The 10,107-nt window shown below is 32.9% G+C and overlaps 1 protein-coding gene across 17 annotated transcripts; it reads left to right on the top strand.

Annotated features, from left to right (window-relative positions):
* Positions 1-1,597: 1,597 nt before the first annotated feature.
* Positions 1,598-9,432, top strand: LOC107924520 (nucleolar complex protein 2 homolog). 17 transcript variants are annotated; one of them, XM_016855011.2, is made up of 14 exons: positions 1,598-2,014; positions 4,280-4,393; positions 4,540-4,600; positions 4,895-5,000; positions 5,094-5,151; positions 5,236-5,342; positions 5,634-5,702; positions 6,212-6,742; positions 7,114-7,416; positions 7,590-7,913; positions 8,012-8,218; positions 8,570-8,659; positions 8,742-8,839; positions 9,001-9,432. In XM_016855011.2, exons 2-14 carry the CDS (start codon positions 4,285-4,287, stop codon positions 9,191-9,193), a joined length of 2,256 nt encoding a protein of 751 aa, XP_016710500.1. In that variant the 5' UTR covers positions 1,598-2,014; positions 4,280-4,284; the 3' UTR covers positions 9,194-9,432. The 17 variants fall into 17 exon arrangements, 15 of the variants coding, with proteins under 15 accessions (XP_016710500.1, XP_040939972.1, XP_040939969.1 ...); XM_041084038.1 differs by having other exon boundaries at positions 1,649-2,014; positions 5,094-5,145; positions 8,048-8,218; positions 9,010-9,432; XM_041084035.1 differs by having other exon boundaries at positions 1,649-2,014; positions 5,094-5,145; positions 9,010-9,432.
* The last annotated feature ends 675 nt before the right edge of the window (positions 9,433-10,107 follow it).

Below are 10,107 nucleotides of genomic sequence, written 5' to 3'. Positions count from 1 at the left end.
CACAGTTTGTAATATGGTCGTGTGTCACACATGGCTTACCACACAGCCGTGTGACATCGACAGTCCCAAATTTTAGCTTTCGCCATTTGTTGTTTTCTCAGGTTTTCGTTACACACGTGGTTGATTTTTTATGAAGATCGAAGGATGAATACTCTAGTACCTAAAATGACCATTGACATGAATTAATTAACTTAATCTAACAAAACCCAAGTGCTAAATCATAACCCAACAACAACACTTAAACTTCAATACAGAGAATTCGACCTTAAATAATGACGAATACGTTCACTTACCCTTAAGAACAACAATTAACTCCCTAGAGGAACACCAAACGTCTCACGATTTTCCCCTAATTGAGCATAAAAATGATTAAACACAATAAAAAACTACTTCCATTACAAGGAATAAAGAAAATCCTAACTTACACATCAACTAACTGAAATAATAACTTCACCCACCCCGAGTACTTACCAAATTAGAACAACAAGAATGGAATTGAAAGCAAGCGGGGTTACGAGCAAAGCCGAATTGACAAATAGAAGAAAGAAGAACCAAAATTGAACTTAAATTTTGTTTGGGAAAGAAAAATAACAAAAAGGGATGAAATGGAAAAAAAAACAACAGAAACAACAAAATTAGAAGGAGAATGAAAAAGGAAAAAACATTATAGAATTTCAATTCGACTCCACTTCTACATGTGAACAACACACAGAGGAAGTAAAAATAAACATACCTACTTGCTCACGCGGGGATTCAAACATAAAACCAAAGGGCAAACTAACACCTTACCACTAAACTAGCAAGCTCATTTTATCATAAATTGATCAAATATAATACTTAAGCCGAATAACAAAGATAGGCCTACGAACAAAAATAACTAAATTTCCCTAAAAGAGAGATTTAAACCCATGACCTCAAACACACATTCAAGGCCCTTAACCATTGAAGCAATTATTTAATTATGACAAAATTTAACAAATTAGAAATTCAAAATTTTTGGGCATTACATTAATAATTAAAGTTAAATGATGTAATTTGATTAAATAAAAAGTTTGTGGTCTATTTGAAAGTTGAGGTTAAGTTCAATGATTTATAATGTAGATTACATAATATACACGGTACTTATTGTTGCTAAATGAGAATTACAAGTTAAAACCTCTCCTAGTAATAATTAATAGCAAGTTTTGTTTTTTTCTTTTTTATCTTTAATTTGTTGGAACATACGGGAAAATTTATAAAGTTTTTATTTTTCTATTATTTTTAATAACTAAAGCAAAAATAAAAGAATAGGGGTTAAATTGATAAAATTTGTAAAGGTTGAGGAGTTAAATTTGTGATTGTTTCTATTTTTTAATAATGTTAATTGAAAAATTAATGAAATGACTGAAAATCAGCAAATCAAAAAATAGAGGACCAATTTTGAGCAAATAAAAGTAGATAAATTAAGTCAGCATAAAGCACAAATTAATAAGTATAGGACTATCCTCAAAATTTAAACTTTTAATGGGTTGCAAAAATAGATTGAAATGTGTAATGCAAAGCCTACCCGATTTGAAAAAAAAAAGTACTAATTCGAACATTAAAGTCAAATTTAGGTGCCAAAAGGTAAATTGAAATAAGTAGGTTTGAAGGTGTTGACTATTAAACTTAAAGCAGTCAGCCGCCCATCAGAATTCAACTTCTCTTTCCCATCCGTCCTTTAAGCGAAATCCGACGGTTTAAATTCGTTAGGTTTTGCAACAGGAAAGGAAGAATCTAATCCGTCTAAATCCAGCCAGCTGCCCGTCGATAGCCGTCTCTACTCCGGCGGCCACCCCGTCTCCCGGTTCCTCTGTCGCCGGCGCCTATTACCGTTGTGTCGCCCCGTTCGTTCTTCCATCAAGACACTGTCGTCGTTCCGGTGAAGCTGCTGCTTCCTCTGTCGCTGGCGTTCACCACTGCCTTCGCCTCCTCCGCTTCAGCCTTCAGTCGTCGCCGTCCCGCTGTGCCGCCGGTCAATCTCGTCCAATTCCTGGTATCTCCATGACTTCTATGGACAGTTGTTTTTTTTCTATGGACAGCTGCAATTTCTTGATTTTGTTGATGATAAATTAATTTTTGTGCAAGTTGCAATTTTTTAATACATATTACAGTTTTGTCTCCATTCCACTCACTCCACCAATTTCTAAAACCCCAACAGTAAGAAAGAAAATACCACCAATTTCTCCACCCGCCACCGCCATCATCGTTTCATAAGCAGTTAGGCACTCTATTTTTGCAGCTCACCCTTTAATAGAAAAAATAAAAAAGGCCTGTAACCCGGAATACACCGCTCGGACACGGTTCATGAAACAATACAATAGAAACCTAGTCCCTAACAATTCAAGAAAAACTAGGTTTTTTTCAATCTCTTCTATATTCAATCCTACTTTTCCTCGAAGCTGCCAGTAAATCAAATTTTCTTTTTGGGTGTTTGCTTCTTTAATTTCTTGATTAATCGGTGAGCTCTTTTCGTTCTTCAATCATTAATCGGTGAGATCTTTCCGTTCTTCAATCACTTAATGCATCGTTTTGTTTTTTTAGTGTTTAATGTTATATTGAATTCATTGTTAAAGATTATTTCTTTGGTCTATTCTTTGAATGAGAGATACATGGATTTTAAGTTTTGAATTCAGTGTTAAAGTGTCTCAAAAGCTTAAATTCTCAGTTATTTAAAGGTTCTTCAACTTTACTGGAGTTAACTGTTTAGCCCTAGAATAGGAGTACTTCATGGATTAGAATAGGAGTACTTCATGGATTAGAAAGCTATAACTTTTTCTTGCCATTGATGTAGGTGCTGGAGATTCATACTAATTTACATGTGGTTTAAGTTTTAAGAAATGGGTAATTGTTAAGGGTCAAAATGGGATTGATCCTAGTTCTCAATACTCAAGTTTTGTAACTTTAATTTTCAGATTAAATTATTTACCCTTATACCAAACTATGACGCAATGTCGAAGAAAGATAGTTGAGCTATAGGAGAGCATAATAAGCACATGAAAAGTTGTACCGGCAAATCAGAAGTGATAATTGTTTTTTTGATTTTTTATTACATTTGGGTCTATTAAAGTTTTAATTTTTTTTTTCACTTTGAATTTGGGCATTTAAGATTATAAATGTTCGATTTCGTTTCTTTATGTGGAAAATTTTTGAGATTGCTGGTTCCTTCACCTTTTTAGTACCTTCAATTATGACCCACCATCTTTTACATCTTTTGTTTCTATCTTTCCTCTTTATTTTCAAGGTTTTTTGTCTTCTTTTTTTTCAATTATTGCTTGTTACCATCCATTTCCAAATATCAACTAATGTAATTAAGCAACTAAAGCTAAATTTTAAATATGGGCCAGGCTGGGCTCAGGTTTAGAATCTATAATTCGGGCCAGGCTTGAGCAAAATTTTAGGTTCATTTTTTGGGCTGAGCTCGAGCTTAGAAAACGGATCTAAAATTCTGTTGAGGCCCGGCTCAGCCTATGATCAGCTCTAATTCCAATCATGTCTGCTAAAGAAAAAGTCCAGTCAGATCTGTTTGTTGATGAAGAATCAGATTTATTTATTTATTTTCCCTGTTCGTGTTTTACTTCTTTTTTTTTTGAAAAATTCTCTTTATTTTGACGCTTATTTTACTTCAAGTTGCCGATAATTAACTGTTTATCATTTTATCCGTGAAATAGTACCATAATTTGTACTTGGTTAAATTACTTCTTTTTGGCTTTTTCAAAAAATTTAACTTATAGGGTTATGTTATAATGATTGTGATTCTGTTTAATTTCTTTTTTCTTTTGTAGTTTAATTTCTTGATCATGTGATTCCGATTGCTTTAGCTGATTAAATCATGATTTCTGCCCTCCTTTTTTGTTTTCTATTGATTCGAATTATCTTTTTTTATGCATTTTTAGTTTGACTGTGATTGTACTTTCGGCCATTGAATCAAAAACATAATTTTCTTGTCACAATTTTAATCAATAAGCTTTGCTTAATTTCAATAGCATCAGAAATTTAAAATAAATATTTACCTTTTTCTAAAATTATAAAATTATCTCTAAACAAATTAAAATAAAAATATTTGCCCTTTTATGTCTCCATTTTACTTGAAAGCCCTAAATGTACTTAACAAAAAGAACCAAAAACCTCAAAAACACAACAAAGCCGCCATTATTGCAGGTTCAAAAACCTCTCTTTCTTTATTAAACTGATAAAATTGTAAAATAATAACTAATCTTTTCATTACCTTTTTGTTCTTTGGTTTTTCCGAATTATTTAGAAAAAATGGGAAAATTAGGTAAAAAGGCAAGGAAGTTTGCGAAGAAGAATCTTCAATCTGTGTTGAAAAGAAAGCGGCAGTTGAAATCCATGTTCAAAAAGAAGGCTTCTAAAAGTAAGTTTTCCAAGGAAAAAAGAAAATGTGGTTTTATTGCATTGTCTATGATTTTTTTGAGTTTAAAGTGTGGCTTGTTCATCTGCTCTTGAGGATGTTAATTTAATTTGTTAGTGAAACTCTTACTTTTGGTGAAAACTTTATAGGAGACGAGCAGGATGAAGCCGAAAACCTGGAAGAAGATCAAATAGAGAAGTCAAGTGGAAGGTAAAAAAATTAAAATTTGGGCTTTTATGAATAATACAATATAGTATGATGTAATTTTAATATTAAACAATTAATGGTTCAATGCATTTTAGTCTCTTTTTTTTTTCTGTTCATTTTTTTGTTAAAAGTAAAATTAAAATCATGGTTTGTTGAAAATGATCTTATATAGTAATAATCATATATTTCATTTGAATTCTCCTCTTTTGCTCTTTAGTTTCTGTTTTGAATGGTGCTTAGACTATACTGATATGTGATGGTTTGCATTTTCTTGGTACATTTAAAATATGTTTTCAGAGACTTGGAATGCGAAAATATAGAGGATTTTGAGCTTGATGCGGTATTTAGTGATGAGAGTGATGTGGTTGAAGATGATTCGGAGAGTGATGGATATTTATCTGAGGTTTTGAAATATAAAACCCCTCAAAATCTTCAGTTGGCTTTCTTTTGAGGGTTGACAGGGTTTCTCATATTGATGCTTGAATTTATTTATCAGGGCTCGAGCTGTCCATATACAGATGAAAATGGAACTGAGAGTGATCAAGATGGTGAAGGCATATAAACAGTTATTTCTCTATGTGTTTTTTCCCTTATTGTTATTGCTAACATTTCCACTTCATTTATCTATGCGTTTGTAGATATGGATGTAGACAACGGTGGTGCTATTGAGTTATTGGAGCAGAACAGGGCGATTTGTATAGAGCTTACAGAGAAGAAGAAAAAATTAGAGAGGCTACAGAAAAAGGTAATTAGGTCTTATTGATAGCAAACTGCTGATGCTGTGGGATTATATAGTGTTTTGAGGGTCGATGATTGGTTCATTCTGATACCAACTAGGAGGTAAAGATGACTTAAATGCTGATATACTCAAATGAGTGCCCCATTAGAATTGTGTAGTGGAAGCGGTACTCGAATTAATTACTTCATATAAGTGCTTAAGTTGGATGTATTTGCACTTTCTGTTCTCACCAATCTTTAGCTTGTAAATTTGCTGTTGCATAAAGCTTACAAATAGTTTCTACTATGTTAATCTCAGGATCTTGAATTTTCTAAGTTTCTGGAAAGCTATGAGAATGGCCTTGGGAAATTAAGGGATGACAAGAATGTAAGTCATTTAATGTCCTTTTTTTCCTTTTTCCTTTTTATTTAACCAGATAATGTGTTATTAGATCTGAATATGCATCAATCTTTTTAGTTTCTATTTCTCGCTATCACATGGTCTTGATTTGCATGCAGTTACACTTAGGTTACAATAAGAAAGAACCTATAAGCTTTATTAACTTTGATCCAGCTTTTCTGCATCTGAAGTTTATGAAATTGTTAGTCTTGGGGTGAAAGCAACACTTATAATTATTATTTCAACATATAATTATTATTTCAATGTTGCTTGGTGCTAAGTGAAACCAAAAAGAAAATAGTACCATGGGTTCAGATACTGAGATGTAACATGCATGCTAATAAAATATGTTACCAAAGAATTATGAACTCATAATCATTCACTAGTATTTCAGAAAAAATTAAGGAAAAATAAATGGTAGAATTCTTTGATTCCTACTGTCTGCCCTTATTTTGTCAATCTGATGGCTGTGCATGCCTTTCTAAACTTTGTAACAGTATTCTGATGAGGACAATACTAGTGAAGATGGCACAGAGAGTCCTGAGAAAGGCACTGTAAATTTAAGGAAGGGCAAGTTGTTCACTAGCTCTGCCTTCAATTCGTTGTGCCAACTAGTCAGAGAACATCGTAGCATATCTGCACTTACTAGTTTATTGAATGAGTATAGAGCTGCATGCCATTATGGGTCTGAACCATCTGATCTTCATGATGTCGCCTTGTGCTCTGGACTTCAAGACAGCAAAACATTTTCCAAGATTTTAATCTTCATGCTTCAGGAGGCTGATAATATTTTTCGAGAAATGCTTGGAATTTCAAGTTCTAGTTGCAAAAAGGAGGCCATTTTAGAGTTGAAGAATAGTTCAAAATGGAAAACTATGAAGCCACTGATCAAGTCTTATTTGGGAAGTACACTTTTTCTCCTGAATCAAGTTACTAACTCTGAGATACTTGCCTTCTCTTTGGTTCGAGTCAGAGCCTCTGTAATATTTTTTGCCACTTTTCATCCATTGCTGCGCAGACTAATCAAGGTATTATATAATCTATGAGATATGACGCTTGAAATACATATTTTATTGCCAGCTTTGTTGTTACTAGTAATTTTAGGAATTAGGATATGATTAAGGAATGTTGATATTGTCTATATTAGTGTATGTACTATTCAGTTGGCACATACGGTTATATAACCACTACTTTTAATTAGTAATATATTTGGGAATTAGGAGAATGCAAGACATGAGGAGTTTTAAACTCTAGTTGTATCTGTATCTTTCTTGTAATGATTCTTCTTAATTTTCATTTTTCATTTTTATTTTTCCACCTTATACCTTCTTGCCCTAGAAATAACTCTCAAATTATTACTTTTTTCTTGCTCAGCAGTAACTCTTTAAATTTATTACAGATTGCAGTTCATTTATGGGTAACAGGTGAAGGGACACTTGCATCGCATTCTTTCCTGGTCATTAAAGATGTGGCTTCTGTGTTTAGCTCAGATTGTTTCAACTCGTGCTTGATTAAAACATACAAGGCCTTCATCACTCACTGCAAATTTGTCGATCCAGTTTCATCCAAACATATACAGTTTCTGCACAATTCCTTTATTGAGTTATGCTCTCAAGATGTTCAAAACTCATCTAGGAAGGCAATAGTTTGTGTTGAACAGCTTTCTAAGATATTGCAAACAGGTCTAAAAACAAAGAAGAAGGTATGCATGCTAATGTCTTTGGTGTGTCGTTTAATTTGATGAGATAAGATTGGACAATGTTTCATTATTCCTTAAATTTGATCCCTATGGATATACCTAGTTGATTAATAATTTGATGTTATCAGGCAAGGCCAAGGTTCTGATGGTGCTTGTTTGTTATTGCTTGTAAGCAGGAGGCTGTCAAAAGGATATGCAGTTGGCAATATACAAACTGCATCAATCTTTGGGCTTCATTTATATCAGCAAACGTGAAAGATTATGATCTTCAGCCATTGTTATACATGATCATTCAGATTATCAATGGAGTAGCTGTCTTGTTTCCTGGACCAAGATATTTACCTCTAAGAATTAAATGCATTCAGTGGTTGAATAACCTTTCTAGTGCAAGTGGGGTTTTCATTCCTGTTGCATCATTTGCTATGGATATTTTGGAATATAAAACTGGGAAGGACAATGGGAAACCTGGAAAAGATTTCAACTTCTCTTCCACTATAAAGGTTAGGATTGGTCATCATTATTATTATGAATTGAAATAACCCTAGGGCAGAGTATCTATGTATTTCTGCTATAATTAATGTGGATGTTTATGGTGCAGTTGCCAAAACATTGGCTAAAATCTCGTAAGTTTCAGGACAAGTGTGTTTCATCTGTCATTGAATTACTTGCAACGCACTTTGCTCAATGGAGCTGCCACATAACTTTCCCTGAGCTGGCTACTATACCCCTGATCTGCCTTAGGAAGTTTCTTGAGACTACAACCATCGAGCGTTTCCAGCGTGTGGTGAAGCGATTTGTTGATCAGGTACCGACTTTTAGGAGCTTCAGAGTTGTATTTTGTTGAACCAGATCCTCCTTGTAAGTGTTGAGCTAAATAGGAATTAAGAAAGTACCCTCAAAGCTATCCTCCCTGAAATAAAATAAAAAATGAAACCTTTTAAATCATGCTATGATGATTTTGGCTCACCTAAGGCATATTAAACAATATAATTGTCAAGTAAGATTTTCTTATGTTGTTTGCCAATGGAGGAATTTATTATTATTTAAAAAAAAGGAAAAGGAAGAAGCAAAAGCTGTACTGACCTTGAAAAAAGAAAAATTAAGTGAAAATAGGAAAAAGATCATAAATCTTTAGTTATTTTCGGATGTATTTTAGGTGGAGCAGAACATTGAATTTATGCAAAGAAAGAGAGATGAGGTGGCATTTTCACCGAAAGATCATCAAATTGTTGATTCATTTCTGCAGGTTTCCATTCTTACTTGTACCTAGATTTTCTAGAACTGTGATAAAGGGAATTTTCTGAACTTCAAAAATGGTTGGGTTGCAGTTTGAGAAGTCCAATGCTAATGCTTCATTCACACAATATTACAAGAGTATAATCGAGAAGGCTGCTTCCTCAAAACCAGTTATGAATCAGAAGATAAGGTGCCCTTCTTTCTCTCTCTGAATTGGCTCTGATCTTACATTTCTTTGGTTTTGGGGTGGTTTATAATTCTGGTGAATTTCAAGTTATTATTTTGTAACATTATGAATGCATTGATATTGCCGTGGTTAGAGTTTTCTATTTAGAGCTAATCTGTTATTAGAACCTGCAGTTCCTTGTCTCAAAAGAAGCCAAAAAGAAAAGAAAGACGGCTGCCAAACAGCACCGTCCATTTGAATGCTATTGATGAAGTTGTGGAGGAAAAAAAGAAGTCGACTGATAATGGAGGAGGCGGAAAAATGAGAAAGAAAAGAATAACTAAGACATTGCCTCTGCTTACTAATACACAAGAGTAAGAAAAGTTTATGAATCATTAATTCCCAGACCGGTTATTTAATGATTTGTATATGTAAAGCGAAGGAAATTTTTGTTAGCAAAAGCTAGGTCTGAACATCAAGACAAACAGGTTTTGTATGAGATATTTGTCATGAAAGAATCTAGTCTTGGATTATCTGTTGGTCTAGATTCATTCTTTTGTTGGTGTTTTTTGTTTATGGCCGATGATTGGAATATGAAAATGAAACCTTTACAATGATTTATGGCTGGTAGGTGCTAGGTGGTTGAAGTTTTGTTGCTCTTCTCATTGCTTATTATAACTAGAATAAGACTCTCATGAACAACATTTAACTTTTTTGTAAAAGTGAAAATTTAAAAAAAAAAAATTAACTTCACAACAGGCAGAATGCATTTGGATGTGTTTGGTTTCATTTTTCAGAAAATACTCTTCATTTTCTATTTTCTGAAAATCGTTTGGTATCTATTTTCTAAAATAGAAATGAAAAAATAATTACATTAAAGTATAATTTATTAAAAAATGTGATTAAATAAAAAATTTCAAAGGTGATAAAATTTTTAAAAAAAGATTCGAACCACGATAAATTTGATGGATAAAATGGAACTTCGAAAGATTTTGAAAAAATAGAGAATTATTATGTTGATAATGTATTATAAAATAAAGAGATAAGAGAATAAAGAACAAAGAAAATTTAATCAAAAGGATGATCATAATGTTTTATTAGAGTTTCTATTTATAGGCATAAGAAATATAAAAGAAGTAGAGATCTAATTTTAATAACTATTAAAATTTAAAGTACATCAAAACTTTATCTTAATCATGATGGACTGTAACACTCCTTACTCGTATTTGACGCCAGAACAGGGTATGAGGCATTACCGGACTTTAACACAAGCAAACATACATTTCTGAGTT

This window comes from Gossypium hirsutum, chromosome A12, assembly GCF_007990345.1.
Source record: "Gossypium hirsutum isolate 1008001.06 chromosome A12, Gossypium_hirsutum_v2.1, whole genome shotgun sequence".
Classification (NCBI taxonomy): Eukaryota; Viridiplantae; Streptophyta; class Magnoliopsida; order Malvales; family Malvaceae; genus Gossypium; species Gossypium hirsutum.
Note: the sequence above shows the minus strand (reverse complement) of the source record. Positions and strands in the feature narration are given on the sequence as shown.

Coding starts and splice junctions, on each gene's coding strand:
- LOC107924520 (XM_016855011.2), top strand. CDS start 4,285: ATGGGAAAATTAGGTAAAAAGGCAAGGAAGTTTGCGAAGAAGAATCTT. Junction 4,601..4,894: donor ATAGAGAAGTCAAGTGGAAG/GTAAAAAAATTA, acceptor ATATGTTTTCAG/AGACTTGGAATGCGAAAATA. Junction 5,343..5,633: donor TAGAGAGGCTACAGAAAAAG/GTAATTAGGTCT, acceptor TGTTAATCTCAG/GATCTTGAATTTTCTAAGTT.